The sequence below is a fragment of the Hyaena hyaena genome, unplaced genomic scaffold (genome assembly GCF_003009895.1).
Source record: "Hyaena hyaena isolate Hyena2069 unplaced genomic scaffold, ASM300989v1 scaffold_34, whole genome shotgun sequence".
Classification (NCBI taxonomy): Eukaryota; Metazoa; Chordata; class Mammalia; order Carnivora; family Hyaenidae; genus Hyaena; species Hyaena hyaena.
This window is the reverse complement of record NW_024080665.1, coordinates 1,676,564-1,699,420: the sequence shown is the minus strand read 5'-3', so window position 1 is coordinate 1,699,420 and position 22,857 is coordinate 1,676,564. Positions and strand designations below refer to the sequence as shown.

Here is a 22,857-nt window from a genome sequence, read left to right as displayed (position 1 = left end):
CTCCTGGGCTGGCAGATAGCACCTCGTTGTGCTCCCAGGTCTCCCCTCTGTGCCCACAACAGACATCGCCAGTCACTGTTCACCCTTTCCTGCTGAGCCAGGATCCTGCTTTAGATGCCTCTCCACCAAGAGCCCTGGGCAGCACCCATCTATCAGAGTTGGCATTTGGAATGAAACCCATTTGTCATCTTACCTCTGGGCCCAGGGAACCATTAGAGGGTTTTCAGGGAGGAGTAGCATCGTCAGATTTGCATTTTAGGATGATTAGTCTGGCCTAAGGAGGGGAGAAAGGCCTGGAGCTTCCGAGGCTGCAGAAGGGGTTGGTATGTCCGGTGTGCTGTTCAGGCTACAGTGGCGGTGGGGAGGAGGAGGGGTGCATTGAGAGCTGTGATGGAGGGAGGGGGGCTCAACTGGATGCAGGGGTTGTGCTGGAGCAAGAAGTGTCTTGGATGACACTCTGGATTCCAGCCCTGGGAGGTTCTTCCCTGCAGGCTGGCCACCGAGCAGGACACTGGCTTCTGGGTCCCCACTGCCTCAGAAAACCAGCCCTAGTATGAGTGGACCGCTGCCAGACTGCACAGGGGTGAGGAGCAGCGGGGCACAGAGCTCAGCGTTTAGAGCATTTCCGTCCTTAGCCCTTTGGCCCTGCTGTGCATTGCCCTTGATGTCTCGGAGATGTGCCCAGACGTCTTTGCTGCTGCTTCTCTACCCTCAGTGGTGCTTGGTGTGAAGATCCCAGGCCTCAGTGGTCTCGTCTATAAAATGGGAACACTGATAACTTCTTCATAGGGGTTTAGGATAAACAGGTACTTTCAAAATCATACAGGGGTTTGTTAGTATTAGGGCTGGAGCTCGGGTTCAAATCCAGTTAGGACTTTAATATGTATTAGGGATGGATGGGTTTAGGGGTTTCACAGGCAGCTCCCAGGGTCTCCTCCAGAGCAAGGGCCAGTGGCTTTTCAGGGATGTGTCCCCCAGGTCCATGGCTGCTAACACCCCCTGTGCCTGTCTTCCCCAGCTCACTGTCTATCTGGGAAAACGGGACTTTGTGGACCACATCGACCTCGTGGACCCTGTCGGTGAGTCCCTGCGGAGGCCAGGGAGGAGGGTGGGGGAAGACTGGGCTGACCTGGCCCCTTCTAGAGAAGGTTTGTTAAAGCCATCCAGGAATCTCCAGAGGGAGCTGGTGTCAAGAACAGGGCGTATGAGGTTTCCTGTCATTTGGCAAAAATTTACCACATTTACTGAGCAGCCCCTTTCCCTTCAGTGAGGACACGTGAGGGGAAAGTGTGGACGGATTGAGGGAGGGAGCCGGGAGGGTGGCCTGATGATGATGACAGTGAGGCAGATAACGATAGCAGCCACCACTCAGTGTGAGGCTTATTGCACACCAGACACTGCGGTAGCTCCATAATTATCCCTGCTTTGCAGATAAAGAGAATGAGGCCCAGAGAGGTTAAGTGACTTGCTCCAGGTCACAGAGCTAGTGGGTTGAGGAGCCTGGATTCAAACCCAGGCAGTGCTCCACAGAACCTTTGTTTTGCTGCCTCCTGATGGCAAAGGGGGGAGGGGGAGGAAGACCTCAGGGATTATGAACCTGGGTCTGTACTCACCCACACACAGGTCTGGCCAGAGGCTGGGGTGTGGCGGAAAGCACCTTTCAAAGTCTTACTCCAGTTGTTTCTCAGCCTCAGCGCTGTTGACATTTCGGACTGGATAACCCTCTGTGGGCGAGGCTGTCTTGTGTGTTGTAGGGTGATGGTTAGCAGTATCCCTGGCCTCTGCCTGTTAGATGCTGGGAGTAACCCCATCCCAGCAGGACAATCAAAAATGGTTTTGGACATTGCCCGGTATCCCCCTGGGGGGGGGGGTCACAGTCACCCCTAGTTAGGATTCTAAGAACCATAGCTCTCGTTAGAAAAGCCTGACCCCACTGCCTCTCCCCACAGCTGCTGGAGGGATGTGGGTCCAGAATTATCCCTATTTTACATATGGGGACAGCAAGGCCCAGAGGGGTTAAATGATTTCAGAGGGATATGAACAAACCAAAGTGAGGCCAAAGGAGGTGACAGATTGGGAGGACGGACATCGGAAACTGCGTGAGGTCAAGTCCAGGCGGAGAAACTGGATGCATGCGTGGGGAAAATTCACAGAGAACGTGGCCTCTGTTGTCGCACCCCTGGGACCTGTCGTGGGGCCCAAGGGCAGAACTGAGTGGATGGTTCCAGAGCCAAGCGAGGAGCAGAGAGAGCACGGCTGGCAGGACTGGGCTGACTGGAAGCCCTTTGTGACAGCGGGGGCAGAGGGACTGGGGGTCCCCGGGGCCCCTCTGCTGAGGGTGTGTGTGTGCAGGGCTGTGGGCTGGGGAGAGGCCAGCTCCCATTTAGGCCCTCCCTTCCTGGCCTATAGCTGGACGACCCCACCTTTCCTTCCCTGTGCTGTCTGGGGACGCTGGTGTCCTCCAAAGCTCAGTGTACCCTCTGCCATTTGCACTTCCCCCTTGAGCTGGCCTCTTGGAGGTGGTGAGCAGGCCCCCCAGTGTTTGCCTATGGCCTGCTCCAAGGCACACTTTCCACACCCACCAGCCTATTAAGGGCAGCCCTGCTGGTGGCACAGAAGCCCGGGGCAAGGCAGAGGCAGGAGACCACCAGCCTCCCCAGCATCCACAGGCACCCTAGAGCTGTGCAGTCCGTGTTCACAGCACCTGCTTCCAGCCAGGCCCTGTGCTGGGGCCTGGGGATGCCAGAGAGCTCTGGAACACTGTCCACAGTGGATCAGATGACCCACAAGAGTGAAACACCTTTTCCATCACGGCATTGAGCTGATTATGAATTCCCAATGCTTACCTATCCCCCATTTCCCCTCTTTGGGGCAAGTCCAAGCCCCTCGCCTTGCAGACGGCACACTGCAGGCCAGGCCTGGCCCTGCTTCCTCAGCCGCCCCCAGGGTCTACTTTCCCAAGCCTCAGGGCCGGGCTCTTCCCACTGCCCTGTGCTGCCCCTTGGTCATCTAACTGGTGACGCTTACTTGCCCTTTAAGACCTAGCTTCCACTTCCCTCCCCCAAGAAGCCTTCCTTGCCTGACACCCCTGGTTGGGGGAGTGCCCTCTCCCCTGATTTCTTATGGGGCCCCAGTGCTCAGGCACAGAGGAAATACCCATACTAGAAGGAGGGGAGATGCCCAGCAGGTTCTGGGACGGGTGGGTGTCCCCTGGCCAGGTATCCCTTGGACCTGCCCAGGACCGGGACAGGAACAAGAGCCCTCCAGGACTCATTTCCAGATGTGGCCTCTGAGATTCCTAGAGAGATTGCTGTGGGGCAGCGTCATCACGGGAGGCTGGCAGTGGGTTAGAGCTGGGGAGAAAGAATTTTCTTGTTCGGTGGGTCTGAGTATGGCTGGGTAAAGTTTGGCCAGAGGTGACCGGGGCTGCCAGACAAGGAGGTGACCCCTAAGTCGGAGTTTCTGGCCTCCTGGGGTTCTGTGCAGAGAAAATGTCCTTTGTGTCCAGCTGGACTTTACTGTCCCAGGGCCAGGCCATGGGACATTCTCCGTGGTATCACATGAGCCCCACACCAACCAACCCTTTAAACATAGTCACTCACTTAGTCCTCACAGGAGCCCTGTGAGGCTGGCTCTTCAGGATCACAAGTCCCGATCTGCAAATCCCAAGTCCAAGAAACTCTGGAAATCTAAACTTGCTCATAAGTTTGATGTAGGATTCACTCAGAGGCAAAACCTGACCTGAACCCATAGGGAGCTCTTTACACTTTAGCCTCTTGCGAAAATATTCATGTTTCCCTGCTGAGGTGTTAATGGGTTTGTCTTGGGGCCCCAGGTCCTGAGGAGGGTGTCACAGACTATTTGGGAGGTGTACCACAGGGCCTTTTCACAATTCAGAACCTCTAAATTCTAAAGGATACGTGATCGCAGGGGTTTCAAACCCATATCATCATTCTTCTTAAGAGAGAAGAAATGGAGAGGTAACGTGCCCCAGGTCACCAGGTGACCTGGGGGCAGAGGGCGCTGGCCTCCCCATTTCTCTCGTGATGCCTTTCAACAGACAGATGGTTACATTTGGGTTTGGCTTGGTGTTTGGGGCTCAGGAATTCAAGAGGTCAAGCTGGGAGGGTCTGCTTACTCTCTGTCCTTCTTCCAGATGGTGTGGTCCTGGTGGATCCTGAGTATCTCAAGGAGAGGAGAGGTGAGGTGGGGGTCCCCACCTCCAGCCTGTCAAGGGGCCTCCTATTCCCCACCAACTTGAGTCCCAGGCAGGACTTTCACGGCCTTTCCCTGCCCAGCCCCACTGGCTCTTCCCTTTGCAGCTCCAATGAACATCAGAGCAGGTGCTCTGGCCTCCTCCGGCCTGGAGCGGCCCACTCGTGCCCATTTGGGGAGATCCTTTGCAGTGTCCTGAGCACACTCACGTCGGTATATCATGACTGCTGCAAGGCTGGGGCTGCCCAACAGGGCAGGAGTTAGGATCTCATACAGAAGAGAAAACGGAATCCCAGGGAGGTGAAGGGATTGTCCCACTGGGTGGGTGTTGGGCTGTGACAAGACCTCAGGCCTTCCAGATACCACCCAGCACTTGTCTCCCCCTCCTAGGGGCCAGGCCTGAATGGCCCAGGTACCCAGTATCCCCCTCTCAAGGGCAGCACAGCCCTCCCCACCGGAGAAGACAGACCTAGAAGCTCCAGTTGGGCCAATCCCAGGGCTCAGCTGGTGCTCTGGGGAGGCTTGTTTGCTGCCCGCCTGGGCTTGTCCTCAGTGACCCTGCTCCCACAGTCTATGTGACACTGACCTGCGCCTTCCGCTATGGCCGGGAGGACCTGGATGTCCTGGGCCTGACCTTCCGCAAGGACCTGTTTGTGGCCAACGTGCAGTCCTTCCCGCCGGCCCCTGAGGACAAGAAGCCCCTGACGCGGCTGCAGGAGCGCCTCATCAAGAAGCTGGGCGAGCACGCCTACCCTTTCACCTTTGAGGTTAGGGACCGCCAGCCCCCTGGGCAGGCACGTGGGGGCAGCTGGGGCAGCAGCTCCATGGCACTCAGTTTCTCGGTGTACACTGGGACCTGGGGCACTGTCACTTACACTACCTGGTAAGTGTCTCTTCTCTGGCCACCGCCAGGGGCGGCACCTTACCTCTGGGCTACTCCTTGGACCCTCCCATGTCAGGGGAGAGTAGGGTGGGGAGAGACCGTAGAGAAAGAAGGAGCCCTTTTTCACCCCTGAGTTATTACAAGACTGTCTCCTCCCTCAGACCAGCTGCCCACATGCCGGGCTTCAGCCCAGCTCACAAACGAGGGATGGCGCGTAGTGATTTCCCTGCTCTGCCACTTTTCCGAAGGGAAAGACTCCCAGATGCTGGGTTTTCAAGTCTCCTGTTTCTCAGACTCTGATTCTGTGATTCAGTGAACTCCTCTGGCTTGCTAGGAGGTTAGGGCAGGAGCGAGGATACAGTCATCCTCTCCACCATAGACACTTTGGTTTCCTGTGCCTGTGGAACCAACCACCGCCAACCTGGTGGGAATTAAACACGAAATTACAACACAAGTTTATCATCTTAGAGTTTGGGAGGCTGGACGTCAAAAACGGGTCTCCCTGGGCTGACATCAGGATGTCAGCAGGGCTGTGTTCTTTCCGGGGGGCTCTAGGCCTTGCATCTTCCAGCTTCTGCAGACCACCCATGCTCCTGGGCTCACAGCCTGCCCCGCCATCTTCAAAGCCACCAGGTGCCGGGCAGTCTTTCCCACAGCCCAACACTCTGATACTGACTCTCCTGCTTCCTGCTTCCCCTCCAAGGTCCCTTGTGATTATATTGGACACACCTGCATAATCCCAGCTACTCTCCCATCTATAGATCTTTAACTTAACCATACCTGTAAAATCCGTTTTGTCATGTGAGGAAGCACGTCACAGGTTTTGGGGATTAGGATGTGGATGGACATCTTTGGGAGAGGGTATTATTCTATCACAGTCCAGGCGAAACCCTTTAGGTGAAGAAAGACACTGAAATCCTTAGCTTTACTGGAGGGGGCTCAGCCCGATGTGGGGCATCCTTGCCATGGTCTGATGGGGGAGACATGGTCTGTCTTCTGGAGCCCCTAGTCTGATGGAAGAGACGTGGCCTGCTGCTAGGGGCCCCTGGTCTGATGAATGTGTGTGGGGGTGATGGGTGGGCACCGGGGAGGTCAGTGGTGACTGTGACGGGAGACCTATTCTGTCTGTCCTCTTAACAGATCCCTCCGAACCTCCCATGCTCCGTGACATTGCAGCCGGGGCCTGAAGACACAGGGAAGGTGGGTCCCCTCTCTCGGAGCATTTCTCTGGGTGTAGGACGTTTGTGTCCCCGGGGCCCTGGCTCTCTCTCTGGGAGGTACTGGAACCCTCTGTGTAGAAGCCTCCTTGCATCTAGGCCACTTCAGTCCCACCTCAGATAAGCAGTCTCTTTGTACAGGGTGGCCGATACAGTGTCATCCTCACCCCCACATTCAGTGACGTGCAGTCTCCTGGGCTTGCTGGCTGTAGCAGAGCCAAACTATTCTCCGGACTACCACCTGGCCTCACAGCCTCACATGGGGGTGCATTCATTGTGGTTTCACAAATGGGGAAACTGGGGCTCAGAGAGAAGTGACACCACCCCAGATGTCCCAGGCCCCAGATCTCCGAGCCCCAGTTCCCTCATCTGCAAAATGGAGACAATAGGATGTATGTCCTCGTGTGGTTGAGAGCGGGGAACAAGACACTGAGGTGCTGTGGGCTCTGCACACAGCACGTGCTCCCCAAACAGGGTGGCTGAGGCACCCGCCGTTATCTCCGGGTGGCTGCCTTGCTGAGGACAGCCGCCCAGACCAGGCAGGTGTCTGGAGAGTGGAGTCCAGTTAGGGCAGTGTGGGATGTCCAGTGTGGGGGGAGCTGGGAGAGCTCTGTGGGAAGGTCAGAGTGGGGAGGCAGCCACAGAGGGAGGCGGCGCAGCACTGGGGCTGGGCACAGGGCCGCTGAGTCAGGCTGAGGTGGGGCTGTGAGAGTCCGGTGTTCCCATCTAGCGTCCTCGTTTGTAACATGAGAGGGCGGGATGGCTGTGCTGTCGGGACCCTGCCCTCTCCAAGGCCCTGTGGTCAGCAGCCCCTTCCCCTCAGGCCTGTGGTGTGGACTATGAAGTCAAAGCCTTCTGTGCTGAGAACCTGGAGGAGAAGATCCACAAGCGGTGAGAAGGGCACAGCTTCCGCGGGGTGTGGGCTGCCTGTTGGCAGAGGGAGGGAGACAGGACCTGCAAAGTCTGAAGAAGAGATAAGTAAAAATACCTGGAAGTGTGAGAGGAGGGGCCACACGTTCCAGCCTCAGGAACTCTGACAAGGGCACTCTGGAAGGCTGGCAAGTCATGGAGGGTTTCCTGGGGGAGGTGGCTCCGTTGCCCTGGCTCAAGCCTCTGCATTTTTTCCTTTATACCACTGTACCTGCCTCCTCCATCTCCCTCCCTGCCTCTAGTTCTGCCCCACCAGACTGCATGTCTTTTTATTTTGTTTTGGAAAGAAACACAAAATTAAGGTTGCTTTTAACAGCGAACAAGATTTTTCCCAGCCATCTTAGACCCCCCACTCCCCGGTTCTCTTCCTGGGAGGCCATCAGGAGTAGCTGGTGCTTGGGGTGGGATGTGGGGTCAGTGGAGGCTTCTACGTGAGGGAGGGAAGTGCAGTCAGTTAAGCCACCCCTGGGGAAAGTGACGGGGAGGGTTAGAGAAGGTAGTGCTCTCCCAGCCAGGCACAGCCCTGGGCAGACAGTCTAGGCTGGCAGCCGGAAATAGCTAGCCCTGACTTCTGAGATGGACTGCCCAGCCCTGCTCTCATGCCTGCTGCTTCTCAAAGCAGGTCCTCCTGGTGAGGCTGGTCTCAGCTCCCAACTCGAATGTACTCTGCCTCTCCAGGCCCAATTCCTAACGGAGGCTGGTTGAGGGAGGGCGCTGCAACTTCCTAGAACCTGGGCTGAGTTTGCCATCTGGTGGCTGAAGTGTGTATTGCAGGCATCTCCATCTTCAGCTTGGGAAACTCCTGAGTTTGGGGAGCTGGGACCCTTCCCCTGGCTTCTGGCTTCTTTTTCTTCTTAAGATCTGAGACCAGGGGAAGGAAAGGGGGTTGTGGGTTTTTGGAGAGGCCTCACAAGACCAAGGAAAAAGAACAACACTGAAGGCCACCACCTTCACCCCACTACCAATGGGATATTTTAAGTCCATACTACTGCTACTATTACTAATGATACAGCAACTATCATTTATCAAGGGCCTATTAAGGGCCAGACACTATTCAGAGTGATAAACACGTATGAACTAAGTTAATCCTCACAGCAACCCTGTGAGGTATGTGTCACTATTGTTACCATTTTACAAATGAGGAAGCTGAGACCCAGAGGTTAATTTACTCAAGGTCATATAGCTCATAAAGGGAGAGCTTAGACCTTAACCCTGGCTATCCAGTTCCAGGGAGTAGAGTTGAGAAGTGCGGGTGCTGGCAAACCCAGCATGCCACAGACCCTACCTCCCCGGGTCCCATCCCCTCCCAACTCTTGTGTCCTCCCTCATTTCTCCCCTGAGCCCCTGTCACCTTCATTGAGCCCAATCTCATCTCTGAGCCTCCATCAACCCACTGAGTCTCTATCCTCTTTGCTGGCCAGCACCCCCCTGACTGAATCCATACCCTCTGACGGAACCCCATCACCTCTCTGAGACCCCATTTCTTCATGGAGCCCCTTTGTGTATTTTGATGTAATAGATATTTGGTGGGCACTTGTTAGATGGCAGGCACTGTCATAGGTGGTGAGAACACAGCACTGAACAATTTAGATACAAAATGTTGTCCTTAAAGAGCTTATGCTATGAAGTGACATAAGGGATGCAGGAAGTGAAAACACAGTCTTTTTCTTGCTATCCTGCTGGCTGCTAAGACACAGACCCACATCAAATGCTGCAATGGGATAGTCCAACTTTGATTGTGTGGGAGTTCAGACCATGAGAAAATCAAGTGAGCCGATCTAGGAAGGCTTCTTAGAAGAAGAGGGATTTAGCTGGGCCTTGAAGAAGGGAGCAAATGAGAGCAGAAGTGGGAAGAGGGTGTTGCAGGTGGGGGCAGTGCAAGTGAAGCTGCAGAGAAAAGACTAGATAGACCATCAAGGATGATAGTGAGGAAGTAGGGGTGGCTGCGGCCACAGTGGGGGAGCATTGAGTGGGGCCAGGTGGTGACAAGGCCCCTATGTTAACCCTTGTGGTTTGGACTGGATTCTAAGGCCATGGGGAGCCATTGCAGTCTCTTGAGCAGGAAAGGGAAGATCCCAAGGGAACGGAATGGAGGCAGGTGACTCTGGCTGTTCTTTTGCTCTGTCCATCTTCATTAGGAATTCCGTGCGCCTGGTTATCAGGAAGGTTCAGTATGCCCCGGAGAGGCCTGGCCCCCAGCCCACAGCTGAGACCACCAGGCAGTTCCTCATGTCGGACAAGCCCCTGCATCTAGAGGCCTCCCTGGATAAGGAGGTAGGAGGTTTAGGCTTGACGGGGGGTGAGGGCTGTTCTCCTGGGGCTGGGACCTCAGATCCCAACTCTCTGATGGCCTCTCAGGCTCCTTAGGTAGGAGCTTCCACCTCCAGTCCTGAGGCCACAGGGTTCAGGGAATCTGAGACCTCCCTTGGGGAATTTGGGGAAGGCTCTGGGGGCCTAAAGAAGTGACAGAGTGGGGTATGAGTCTGAAGGGTGCGATTGACTTTAGAAGTTAGGGTACCTCACGAAGGGACCTGGGCTCCTGGCCATCTCCCCACACGCCTTCCTCCTTTTGAGGTATGGGCCCTGCTTCCTCATCTCTGGGGACAGCTGAAGGCAGGTGTTGGGGACAAGATTTGAGATGAGGTCCTTCAATGAGGACTCAGAGCCGGTTCCCTCAGTGAGCAGGTCAGCTCTTCCCCACCTTTCTCTTGCTTCTTTTAGACCCTCCTGTGTCTGAAATTCCTGGCATCCAGAGTGAGCAGGGACTTGATACATCACTTAGTCCAACCCCTCCATTGAATAGAAGGGGAAGCTGAGGCTTAGACAGACGGGTCCAAGGTCACGCCGCTCTCATCCTTCATTATCATGGTTTCATCACTCCCATTATTTCTGGTGACCACGTCAGGACTGGAGCCCAGGAATATCACCTTCTAATTCAATCATCTTTCAAAATCCCGCAAAAGAACTGAAGATGCCCAGTGACGTAGCATCAGTGGGAAGCGGCTGATGAACTTGAGGCCAATGTCAGAGTGGCCAAAGTCTGGGGAACCCCAGGAGATGTGTGTGGGGTCTCTTCTCTCTCCCCCTCTCTAGAGCTTTAATACTCTCTTGTCCAACCCTTCCCCCTTCTTACCCCTCCCAGATCTATTACCATGGAGAACCCATCAGCGTTAATGTTCACGTCACCAACAACACCAACAAGACAGTGAAGAAGATCAAGATCTCGGGTACCCTGGGCAGAGGGCCAGCCCAGGGGGGCAGGCAAGAGGGAATCAACCCAAGGGTTGGGGGAGCTGAAGCTTCTCCCCTTGTTAGCAGCCGTACAGATAACTACTGCCTGTAGGGAAGCCCAGGGCCTGCTCTAAGCCAAAGGGTAAGGCTTTTGAGGCTAGTGATACAAGCTGTTCATTGGCCAGGTAATGAGTTTACTGTTTAAGCCACCTATTCAGGTTCCCTAGGTTCTGGGCAAAGCTGTCCTTGAGGGAGATTTGTGGCAGTGGAAGGGAGTGGGTGTGTGGGGACTACCTTTTAGGTGGAAGATGGGGGTGGCCTCTTGCAGAATCCCCCAGTGCACTCTGGCCATTACCGGGACCAGACATCCTCAATTCGAGGGAGCCCAGCCTGCCTGGGAGCTGCACCGCTGGCTCACACCACCTTGTTTCCCTCTTCCTCCCCAGTGCGTCAATATGCGGACATCTGCCTTTTCAACACAGCCCAGTACAAGTGCCCGGTGGCCATGGAAGAGGCTGAGTAAGTGAACACAAGCCCAGCCTTGGATGTGTGGGACTGGGTGGGAAGTGAGAAGCCCTGGTTCTGGTTACAGGTGCGGATGGCTCTTTTCCGCCTGGCAGAGGGCTTGGCCTCAGATTTTCTTGCCTCTCATGGTAGATGACCCCACACAGCCTTTTAGAAAACGTCCACTTGATTTCGCTACAGGGAAATGCATGTTCCAGTCAAGGGAAAGACTTACTAAAACTAGAATGACCAAATGAGAGCTAATGAATCTAAGCAGACTTAGGTAGTCATGACTACCCTGTACTAGAAACCGAGATTGAAGGAGATACTTTGCTCTGAGCTTCCTGGCAGCCACGGCAAAGAGGGGAAGGTGTTAGGTACACAGCATTTCCTGTCTGATCAAGGAATAATCCAGTTCATTGGGTAAAAGGGGTTGTGTGTGGGAGGGTAGAGAATGATTATTTTTAAAAATTCTAGGTTTGAGGACAGCATGGAATTTTGTCCCAAACCTGTTAGCAGCTGAGTCAACAGGAGAGATCCCAAATGAAACTCTTCTCATTTAAAAAGGAAGTAGATGCTCCCATTAGAAGACACATCTGTTTAGGGTTTTTTTCCCCTTGGCCCTGCCTCCTTTGGGGAGGCAAGTGCATTTCATGTAATTTTTCATGCATGTGTGTGTGTGTTTTACACGTAATAGCAATCAGTAGTTTTGAAAGTTAAACACCTGTTTTAAATGTTACTATGTTGTCTTTGAGATGTTCTGGCTGGGCTGGGGGTGATGGCTGCAGGTTGGCTCTGGGGAGTATTTCCACACCCGCCTGCCTTCTTCCCAGTGACACAGTGGCACCCAGTTCGACATTCTGCAAAGTCTACACACTGACCCCCTTCCTGGCCAACAACCGAGAGAAGCGGGGCCTCGCCTTGGATGGGAAGCTCAAGCACGAAGACACGAACCTGGCCTCCAGCACCCTGTGAGGACCCACCCTCCCCACTCCCTGCCCCCAGTGGGTCCACACACACCTGTTCCCACCAGTGCCAGTACATGGTGTGGCTACTTTCTCCCCCAGCGTCCCTGGCCCATCCCCAGGAGCTTAAGCCAGAGGGAAGCTGTCCCCTTACTCCCACTCCTATCCAGGGGTGACCAGAGAGTAAGATGGGCCCCTAGACCCAGCTCCCTTAGTCAGTGCTGGGCTCTTCTGGCTTGCCTGGGGGAGGGGGTGCAACCCGGAGAGGCTTCCTGCGGGAGGCAGCAACTCCTGACCTAGTAGCTACAGTCAGATGGGGTGTGTCCCTGAGGCAGAGTAAGGCTGGATTTATCCAGCAGGAGGGGATGAATCAGGAGGGGGGGGGGAGTCTGGGAAGATGTGGACAGTGAGCTGGGCAAGACCCATGGAGGTGTGCCCCTCAAAGGCAGGGATCCCTGGGCCATACAATCACTCTTGCCTCATGGTCATCATGGATCTGAGGCTACCTGCTATAGTGTAGACCTGGGGTATGGAGACTCCTCTTGCCCTACCTCCTGAGGTCTGGCCCTTCAGTGGGGCTTTGGCCTGCCTCTGCAGCCCCCCTGCCTGTGACACCCCACACATACCCCATGTTCCAGTCACACAGTTGTTCGCACGCACACGCTAGACACTCACCTCCAAGCTTTTGCCCCTCTTCCTCTTCTTCCACCCTGGCTCAAATCCCATCTGACTTCAAGGCTTCCAGACTTGAGGGGACATCTCCTGGAGGGTCTGCCCCACTACCTCCCCCCACTGCCTTGCCAGCTTCCCCCCTCCCCTCTGAATTCCCCGCCTGTCTAGCCCTTTGTGCCCCATGAGTCGCTGAGCAGTGAGAGAAGCAGAATCCATCCATCTAAGGGTAGAAAGGACCCACCACGCTGCAGGGACTCGGGCCTAGGGAGGAAGGAGGCTTACCAGGTGTGCACAGGGACTGAGTTTTACAACCAGAGGTGGGACCCAGGGCTCTAGGTTCCTACCCACTCAGGGCAAAGCTTACTTTTCTCATATACGGAGCTCTGTTTGCACATGGTGGCTGAGTGGACCAGGAGAGGGACGGATAGCTGCTACCCGCCCCCGCCCCCCCCCATGCCACCCTACTGTGTCTCATCTACCCAGCCAGCCACCATGAACCTGCTTCCCTATGTCACCTTGCAGGTTGAGGGAAGGAGCCAACCGGGAGATCCTGGGCATCATTGTTTCCTACAAGGTGAAAGTGAAGCTGGTGGTATCTCGGGGCGGGTAAGTGCTCTAGCCCAGCCCAAGACTCGAAGTGCTGAGCGGGGTGTCCCCGACCATCCACAGCCCACTGCCCCATTCTACCTGTTAGTCTGACGTTTTAGCTGCATCCACAAAGCATCCACTTCCTGTTTTTTCTCCTCCCCTTTCATGCTCCTTTTCCTTCTCTTTTGCCTCCTTTCCCTCTCCCACTTCAGAGGCTTTCAATCCCTTGCCTGCCCTCTCCATGTTTCTCTCCTTCCTCCCCTTCCTCCTCTTCCCTTTCCCTGTCTGGGCACCTGGGGTTGTTGTTTGGGTGGGGGTGGGGGTGGGGGGCAAGATTCCTCAGAATCTATGCTGTGGGATCTCCAGAGGGTTCTGTGCCCTCATCACATGTTGGGGCACGGCACCCACCCCTGCTCATGCCCATGCTGATCTGCTGAGGAAATGGCTAACGAAAGCTGGATTAGGGAAGTTCTGACTCTCCCATTTGACAGATGGGGAAACAGAGGCCCAGACAGTTTTCCAAACATTTCCTGAAATCTCCTCCCCTGATCTCAGGTCATAGGCTAGGTGCTGGGCTCATTGCACTAGACCATACATATTTCTTGCCCCGGAGCACAAGCTGGTGGAGGCTCAGATGGAACTTTTCCCCACAGAACGGGCCTGCATGTTGTTGGAAACCTAGAATGAGGATTTCTAATTTGTCACAGGGATTTTTTTTTTCTCTGATTCATAAATGTCTATGAAAAGATTTGAATGCTAATAGCTTTAGACATTGAATCCCCTTTATTTCTAGAATAATGCCTTATGTAGGTGGCAGTGTATAATACTGACCACATATATAGGACATCTCAGACCTGAAAATCCCAAATCCTGTGTCCTGTGACTCTTGCAGGATCCACAGTCTGCCTCAGGCTCTTCCTTGAGGAATCCTCAGTGAATCCCAAACTGATTTCTTCTACCACCAGAGAGGCTTCCCCAGGGCGGGCAGCACAGGGGTCAGTTTTTATGTCTCCTTTGCAGAGAAGGATCCTCAGGCTTAGTGAGACCTCCTGTGAGGAGATTTGGCTGAGCTGGGCCTGGATTTCAGTCCCCTGGGCAAGGCTAATGGCATCTCTGTATCTCTGGATGAGGTTACAGCCACGCAGCGGCGGGTGGGAGCGCATCTCAGGGTCTTCCCTATCCCTATGGGCAGCAAGGTGGTGAATGAACGTACTTTCTGTTTTCTTCCTCTCTGAACTCTCTCCTGACCACTTCTCCCGCCTCCTCTGACCCACCCAGCCTGTTGGGAGACCTTGCATCCAGGTAAAGTCCCTCCCTTCAACCTGATCAACCCACCTTCCTGGAGGGCCCAGAGATCCGAAGTGCAGGGCACTGGGTTGGAAGGAATCTTAACAGTCACTTTTGATTGCGAGGCTCAGGCATGTGCCTGGTCTAGGGCCCTCTCCAAAGAGACTAGGGAGATGCAGTTTCTCCTTTAAAAACCTGCCCTTTAAAAACCTTCCATTCCACCCAAGAGATAAGAACCTCCGCAGACAGCAAAGTCAGCTTCATTGATCTGGGGAATGGCCCCCTAAAAGTCTCGCGTTTTGGAGAAATGCAGGTTTCGTGGCCTCCACACTTGTACACTAATGGGAGTTAAATGCTGGCCATGCGTTGCTAAGGAGAGGGCCTGTGGAGATCTGCCCTTGTAGACAAGATTCTTTGTAGCCAGCTGGATCCTTGCACATTCCCAGAACTGCACACGCTCCACCTGCAGTGGATTTGCCTCCTGCTGTCACAAGGAGGGCAGTGTTGTTCATCCCAAGAAATCATCTATTTGGCGAGGTGAAAGTAATTCGATTCGGTTCAGTACAACTCCACAAAGATTTTCTGAACACAGGTTTGTGCCCAGCTTTGTGCTACATGCTGAGGTCGCAGGGAGGAATCAGTCCCATCCTCTGTCCTTGATCACTCATGGCCCGCTGGAGTTAATGCCTAGATTCTTCCACCCACATCCTGTTTGGCTTTAACGAAGGTTGGCAAATGCATTCTTCCATTCTGATAGTTCGCTCTTCCAAGTGAGCCTGGAAAAGCAATCCCCTTTGTAAGCAAAAACCAAAAAAGAAAAGAAAAGCCAGATTATTTTAATAGCCTATGAGTCCCCCATGTTCCCACTGAGGGGAAGTAATGATGCTGGCAGGTACCAGTGTCACAGTTCAGTCAAACCTTTCACCTATATCATCTCCTAGAAGTTCTTGTGGTTCTAGAAGGTAAGTATTGCTATCCCCATTTTCCAGATGAGCTCAGTGAGACTTGAAGATGTAAAAGCGTCCCCCCGGACAGTGCTGGGGCCAGGAACAGACCTTTCTGGTTGCACAGCCGGTGTCCCTGCCTACTCTGTACCACTCTCCCTTCCTCCCCACCAACTGGGCTCTGGGCAGCAAGGTCAGTGAGATAAGGTTGTGCCTGAAGGTGCTCGTAGTTGGCAGGGCCTCCTAGGTGACACCACCCCAAGCTGAGAGGAGGAACATGGCTGCTTCTGTAGGAGTGGAGAGCAGAGGACGGATAGGAATCACCACCTCAATTCTGAGCAGTTATCACTCGGTGGGTAAGGATGTCAATTATGGAGTCCGAATCTTGTCACTTCCCATTAATAGCTGTGTGGCCTTGTGCAGTATTATTTTTCCTCCTTGTGACTCAATTTCCTAGTCTGTACATATGCCATAATAATGGGGTTGTTGTGGAGATTAAAGGAGCTACTCTAGAACAGTCCTTGGCGCAGAGTCAGCACCACGTGTCTGCCCTTGTTACTATTCTGTTCCTCAGGGCCAAGGGGAGGGAGGTCCTGGTCAGAAGCACTGGGTGTTGGCAGCCCCTTTCCCCGTTCTTGCCCACCACCCAGACCCTCCATCCCTACAGGGCTTCAAGGCTCTTTGCACAGTGTAGATAGTCCTGGGGCCTGGGCCAATACAACTTGAATTTGATTAATTGACCTCAGCAGTGCATCATCCAGATGTGACGGGTTAGGACCACTGGAGCACTTTCATAAGAATCTCATGGAGATGTTGGGAGGTGGGACTGAGTAGGGGGGGAAGGGCTGTGTTAAGGAAGGCTGGGCTGGCTGTGGTGATTTGAGGCCTGCACGGTCCCCGGACACCTCTGGAGCCACCGAGGGACCAACATGCACACTGCCCTGTCCTTTTCCCAGCCCTTTGCCTCATCCCAGCTCATGAGAATCCAGGGATCCTTTTCAGGAAAGGGGAGGTTTCCATTTCTTTTTGGAGCCAGCAGAAAAGGTCTTCTAATTCAACTCCTAGAGAGAGTAAAGTTCACTGAGTAGCAGAACTAGGGCCTGAGCAGATTCCCTGCCTTAGCTGGGAGCTACCTCCTCTGACCATAAAACCCTCCCCTAGTCCTCAAACTGATAGGGCATTGAGTCTTACAGTCTGAGACTGGGCTCAAAGCTGACCGGGTCTGGGTCTCTGTTTCAGTGACGTGGCTGTGGAACTGCCCTTCACCCTAATGCACCCCAAGCCCAAAGAGGAACCCCCACATCGTGAAGGTGAGCAGGATCTGTGGGTCACTGGAGTGGGAGTTTCCAGGTTGCCGACCCCGTTCTCCACCAGCTGCTGTGTCTCCCCATCATCCCATCTCACTCTGGGTTAGCCTTCAGCCCTGGGTCACCCTTTTCCCTCAGCTCCCCAGGGTCTTTTGTGAGGCCCACACTCCTCTATTTGCATCTGACTCCCCCAAGAGACAGAGAGGTCTTGACTCCTTTGTCCATGGGGAGGGAGGTTGGGAGCGGAGGGGTCAGATGACCAGATTGGTCATATTTCCTTAAATCGAAGACTGTTTGAACTGAGACAACTTGATAGTATGTACCACAAAGAAAGAAAAATGTTCTCACAATGAAACTATCAGATGCCATTGTTTGTAAAACATACCCCAAGTTCAGAGACGTGAAAATGTGAGGGAAAAAATAAGGTTGTCTTAACACTTTATGAAAGTCCTGTACTTAAGAATCTAAGTCATGTAGGAGGCATGACAAAGGAGTAGGGTCCGGAGGTTTTTCTATACTTCTGGAGCTGCAGGGGGGCCTCCTGGGCCTTCGTGGACCCTCCTGGACCTTCCTTCCTGCCTTTAGGATGATTTGAGGGTGTTTTCAAGATCAAGGAGCAGCCCTTCTTCCCCACTTCCCTTCTTCCTTAGCCCTCCCCATTGCCGTGGAGTGGGGAGCTGTAGCCACCTGGCCCCATGCCCACTCGCCACTAATGCTCGGGCGCCCGCCCACCCTGTGTTTAGTTCCAGAGAACGAGGCGCCAGTAGATACCAATCTCATAGAACTTGACACCAAGTAAGCCAAACCCTGCCTGCAGAAGTCCGGGGGGCGGGCCTTGGGTGGTGGTGGTGGGGCGATGGGGTCATTTGCATATATGCTTATTAACCCCTGAGGAACAGCTGATCTAACCCCGTCTGCTGAGAGCCGCCTCTGCTCGCCTCTTCAGCAACCCGCTTGCCTGCATGTGACTTGAAGGACCCTCCGTGCCTGTTCCTCTTCCTCCTGCCTTGGTGGGGTCTGTCTTCCTCCCTCGTCCTTGCACGTCCGTCCATCCGTCAGTCCGTTCGTCCGTCCACAGCGCCTGCTCGGCTTTCACAGGGCTGGTTCGGCTCGGGCCCTGGCTGGGGGCTCTCCTGCCCTGCCCGCGCCCAGCCGGTGAATCAGGCTGTGGGGTGGGGAAGGTTCTGGGGCTCTTGTTGCTTCTGTGTCCTGAGGACCGATGCGGATTTCCCTGCGGTCAAAGGCCATCGCCTCACCGGACAGTGGCCAGAGGGGGAGGACCTGGGCCGACATCATGAACCACCTCCAGAGCCAAGCAGCTTTCTCTCTCCGGCTCCAAATCCACCCTTTCCTTGTCCCCCAGGAGATATTTGGGATGTGGGGTCTCAAGTCACCCCATGAGGATGCCTCATGTGGCTGGCTGAGTTCTGTGTGGCAGGGGACTTGGGTGGGCCTAGGTGTACATGTTATGTGATAGAACAGAACTCACTGTTCTTAAAAGCGGTCCTCAGTCTGGAAACCCCACTCAGGCACCCCCTTTCCCCACCCACCCTGCCTCTGCCCCACTATTTAGATTTGCTACTCCCAGACCCCGTCCCATCCAAGATCCTTCAGGGTAGAGTGTAAGCTGACAGCTCCCTGGAGAAGGGCTTTCATGGGTTTTTCCTCCACTAAGCCAAGCCGGCAGCATCCTGTACAGACACAGGAATGCTTCCCGAGGGTAGTTCTTTGGGTGGGTGGTGGGCTTTCCTGGGCCTGTTCTGGGGGGTTCAGTATAGGCTGTGAAAGTGCTGGTGGCCTGGCCTCTCGCAGTGTGAATACGTTCTCCCTCTGGCCCCAGCCCAGCTACACTGCACCTCCAGCCCCATTTGATATCCGCCTCCCACCCCCAAATCCTTAAGAACTGGGTCCCTTCCCAGCCCTTAGGTGTGAAAGTCAAACCCTTGTATCCCTCTGGTATTTCCACGACTGGCTGGAGTCCCGATACGACCAGTCCCACTGTCACTGGAGGGCATCTAGATGGGCCAGCCTGACAGGCCTTTCTGCCCACGGTCAACCCCAGGGCACAGCCTCGGAGTCCCATCCAACCTTCTGGATAAACCTACTCTCCCTGCCTTGCAAGCACATCCCATTTTCCTTGTCTTTCCCACCAGCGATGACGACATCGTGTTTGAGGACTTTGCCCGCCAGAGACTGAAAGGCATGAAGGACGACAAGGAGGAGGAAGAGGATGGTACTGGCTCTCCGCAGCTCAACGACAGATAGACTGGGGCCAGCCCCCCTCCGGGCAGCTCCGGGTCAGCTCTCCTGCACTAGGATGCTTATTCGTCTTCTTCCCGTTCTCGTTCCCCCTCTCTTTTGTTCTTCTAGTTACTACCAGGGGGCCCAGTGTTCTTCCAGGTCACGGTGGTGAACCTCTGGCCTCAGGACTGGCCCCACATCACCATGCCAACAAGGGGCACATGGGCCACCTTCACCCCTCTCACCCCTGTCGCGGGGCACCCCTCCAGCCCCTCTCTTTTCCTGGTGACACCCGACCCCCCGGAAAGGCCATCCTGGCTCTGGCCTTGGAATTTGACTTGGGATGGGGAGCAGAACGGGGAATGTGGGGCATAGGGCTTGGAAAGGTGAGGGCTCAAGACGTGTGAGAGGGTGCCCACAGTCCCAGGTGGCTAACACAGCTCTGGCAGCTAAAAGATGACTATCCTGAGGGCCACCCTCGTCTGGCTGGGAGGGGCATAACTGTGGATAAATGCTCAATGGCTTCATGCAGTCGAGACCCAACAAACACCTCTCCCCATCCAGCCCTCTGTCCCCACCCTCCATCCCTCTGTGTCTGACAGTGACCATTGGTGAGGGTTTGCAGACCCCAGGAGTAGAGAAAAGCCACCAGACTGGCTTTCTCACCAGCAGTTACTCAGTCTAAGGCAAGCTGTGTGAACTAGCCCATCTATTTCAGTACTGTCAGGATGTAACATCCTAGCTACCTTGTATTTTATGTGTGTGTCCTGTCCGTACACAGGCACAGAGAGAGAAGGGAGGGGTCTTCGGAAAGCACCAACCAGAAGTAGAATGAGCTCAAGCTCCTGGGGAGGTTTCCTGAAGGGTGGTTCTGAGAGGTGAGGTCAGGGGCAAGGAAGATAAGAATCTGCTTTGTTCCCTCCTTTGCGGATGTAAGAACAATCGGTGATCCCTCAGGAAGTAAGGCTGGAGGTCCAGACGGGGCTGGGGACACCCATATCCCCCTGCTTCACCTTACAGTTCACCCGGGCTGAGCTGGGCTGGCCCACAGGCTGGGAGATAGTGCTTGAGGCCACCATGCCCACAGTCAGAGGGGCTTCTTTCCCAAAAGGTGGCATGGTCCATCAGGATGCCCTCACCTAAAGGAAAGGGACTGTCAGGTAGCAAAGAACCCTTCATTTCCTTAGGGAGTTGATGAACCCCCACCAGTTCCCAGTGTCATGGATACTCAGCACCCATTGGCTGGTGTTGGTGTGATTGAGACCTGGGGCATTTTTAGGCAATAGAGTGGGCAGATGATGAGGTAGAAAGTGTTAAAAGGTATTTGTTCTTGTCTGGACTTTGACACCCACTTACTGTGTGACTTTGGGCAAGTTCCTTTCCTTCTCTGGGCCTCAGTTCTTCACCTAGAAAACCTAGGGGTTTGACCAGATAATCACAAAGGGACCTCCCAGCTCTGGCCTCTAAGAATTTGTAAACCTTAGAGCTTCTGGTATGGTGGGTGGAACCAGAGCCAGACCATTGACTCTTGTTTGTCTGCCTCCAGAGGTGATTCATTGCACCCCAGAGGCAGTGGGGCCCTGGCAAACTCCTAGCCAACCCCTTTCCAGGCTGGAGAAGGGCCCTTCTTGGGCCTCTGGAGGGTCATCTAATGTCAAACTGTGGCCATAGCTAGCACGAGCTGCTCGGCCCTAGGGCCTGAGTGTTACAGAAGGTCAAGCTTGTATTTGCTCATGACAGGGCCTCTGGTGCCTCACAGCTCCCTGTGGATGGTAGGCCCCCTGAGGTTTACCTTATACCCAAGCAAATATATTGCTTAGCAGGGCAAGGGAGCTCTCCTCCATCCCTGCTCCCTCTTACTCTGTCCCATACTTCCCTGAAAAAGGAGACAACAAACATTTGTTATGCAAGTTGGGTCTCAAACCGTTTCTGTCCAGCCCCTCCTGAGGTGGGCTCTGTAACCATCATCCATGGTGAGATTACCCAGTTTACAGACCTAGCACTGCACCTCAGCCCTTCTCCTGAATCTCATGAAGATTTGAGGCTAGGGACTCCCTGCCCCAGGTCAGGACCAAGTCAGCTTGGGGCAGCCATACTCTCCTGGCCAGCCCTGGGGTTGCCAGCCTCTCTACCAGAGCTTGCTGGCAGTCCACACCTCATTGGACAGCTGAAGAGTTGATGAAGGGCTTTAGCAATACAGGCCAAGCGTCTTCCTCTGGAACCTTTGAGGCTGGTATGAGGCACTTTAGGATTTGAGGTAATTGATCACTCCCCTACAAACCTCTTCCTCTATCCCTCACTGGCACACATGAAAGATTTGTCAGCCTGGTTTCTTGAGCTTCTTCACCTCAATGTCACACTCACCATTTGGGGTTTATCCCAGTGTTTTTAATGGAAATTTCTCTAGCTGTGGGAAGTATCATAGCCTCATCTAGACTTTTACTCTTTGAGTCGATTTCGTTCGAACTTGGCTTAACAGCTCTTGGCTGACAGTCTCTGCTCAGTGCTGGGCACTCGAGACACAGAGATGGGTCAGTCGCAGCCCCTGTCCTCAGAAAGTTCATGGTCAGGTGAATGTTATAGTGGGGAGTAATGGGAGCCATTGCTTTCAGGGCTCCTTGGCTGCTGCTGGTTCATATAGTGCCTTGCTGTGAATTAGAAGCAGTGCCCTTTCCAGGTAGATTCAGCCCATGTTAGAATGCAAAACTGAATGGTGCACAGACTGGAGTTCAGCCCCACCTGCCAGCCAGGTGCCACGCTCAAGCCAGAGTGTTTCCTTTGGCCTCTTCCTGAGAGAAAGACCCAGATCATCTTTCAAAGCTTCTGATTGACTCCAGACCCCACTCCACCTGTGGCCCCCACCATAACTGAGTCCTTCTATGCTGAGCCCCTCTCCATCTGGAGGTTAACCTGTCTGGAATCAGGTGAGATCTTGGAGTGAAACTGGGGATGCAGGAGCCCCCACTGGGTTCCAGGCACCAGCCCACAGTATCGGCTCTCTGTGCACACATGTGGGCTCTGTGCTGACCACACAGCTCCACACTGGTACATTCCAGTGGGCTTTGTGGATGGGCATATAGATAAAAGTCTGGGCGGAAGGAAAGAACATGGCCCCGGGTGAAAATCTACAGGCAGAGGGCCAGCTGGATGTCCTCAGCACTACCACTGTGAGAAGAGTTCAGTCCCCTTGAAGATAAGGACTGAGTTATTTGGCTGGAGTCCATGGGCTGCGTCAGCCTCAAGGCACAGACAGGTGAGAGTGGGCACACCAGGGGCTGGTTCAGCTGGGCGTGTTGCCAACAAGCTGGCTCCTACATGGTGCCATGCAAAGCATGCTGGCCTGGAAGCCCACGGTGCCCGCAGTTCTGGCCTGGAAGCCCACGGTGCCCACGGTGCTGGCCTGGAAGCCCACGGTGCCCGCGGTTCTGGCCTAGAAACCCACGGTGCCCGTGGTGCTGGCCTGGAAGCCCACGGTGCCCGCGGTGCTGGCCTGGAAGCCCACCGTGCCCGCGGTGCTGGCCTGGAAGCCCTTGGGCCTCCTGTCCAGTTGTCACCAACCAGCTGATTAGCCTTGAGCAAGTCACTCGACCTCTTGGGCTCGGTTTCTCTAGCTGTAAAATGAGGTCGTGATCCCTTGCCCACCTGACTCAAGGAATTGCAAGGCCCAGAGGAGATGAAAATCAGCTCTGTAAGGTGCAAAGGGCTGCACAGGCCGTGGCACTGCCACTGCAGGGGGCCAACCCGGGGTCACACGGGAAGGTCACCGTGCCCTCAGGAATGCCTTGCCCACAGATAGCGGTCTCAGTGATCATGACAGATAGGCAAGCCATGGATGTCATCAGTGATTGGGCTTTCTGGATCGTCACAAGCCTG

At 54.5% G+C, this 22,857-nt stretch overlaps 1 protein-coding gene across 3 annotated transcripts in view; it reads left to right on the top strand.

The window, feature by feature from the left end:
* The window catches only part of ARRB1 (arrestin beta 1), a 71,871-nt gene extending 50,445 nt beyond the window's left edge, over positions 1 to 21,426 (top strand). For 2 of the 3 annotated variants that reach the window (XM_039228669.1, XM_039228667.1), the window contains exons 3-16: positions 1,019 to 1,079; positions 4,157 to 4,201; positions 4,786 to 4,982; positions 6,239 to 6,298; positions 7,139 to 7,206; positions 9,384 to 9,519; positions 10,388 to 10,472; positions 10,923 to 10,995; positions 11,814 to 11,951; positions 13,140 to 13,223; positions 14,484 to 14,507; positions 16,676 to 16,746; positions 17,487 to 17,538; positions 18,897 to 21,426. In XM_039228669.1, the coding sequence (XP_039084600.1) occupies positions 1,019 to 1,079; positions 4,157 to 4,201; positions 4,786 to 4,982; positions 6,239 to 6,298; positions 7,139 to 7,206; positions 9,384 to 9,519; positions 10,388 to 10,472; positions 10,923 to 10,995; positions 11,814 to 11,951; positions 13,140 to 13,223; positions 14,484 to 14,507; positions 16,676 to 16,746; positions 17,487 to 17,538; positions 18,897 to 19,008 (1,206 nt within the window). In that variant the 3' untranslated portion in view covers positions 19,009 to 21,426. The remainder of the gene's footprint in view (positions 1 to 1,018; positions 1,080 to 4,156; positions 4,202 to 4,785; positions 4,983 to 6,238; positions 6,299 to 7,138; positions 7,207 to 9,383; positions 9,520 to 10,387; positions 10,473 to 10,922; positions 10,996 to 11,813; positions 11,952 to 13,139; positions 13,224 to 14,483; positions 14,508 to 16,675; positions 16,747 to 17,486; positions 17,539 to 18,896) is intronic. The other variant, XM_039228668.1, reaches the window with a different exon arrangement.
* The last annotated feature ends 1,431 nt before the right edge of the window (positions 21,427 to 22,857 follow it).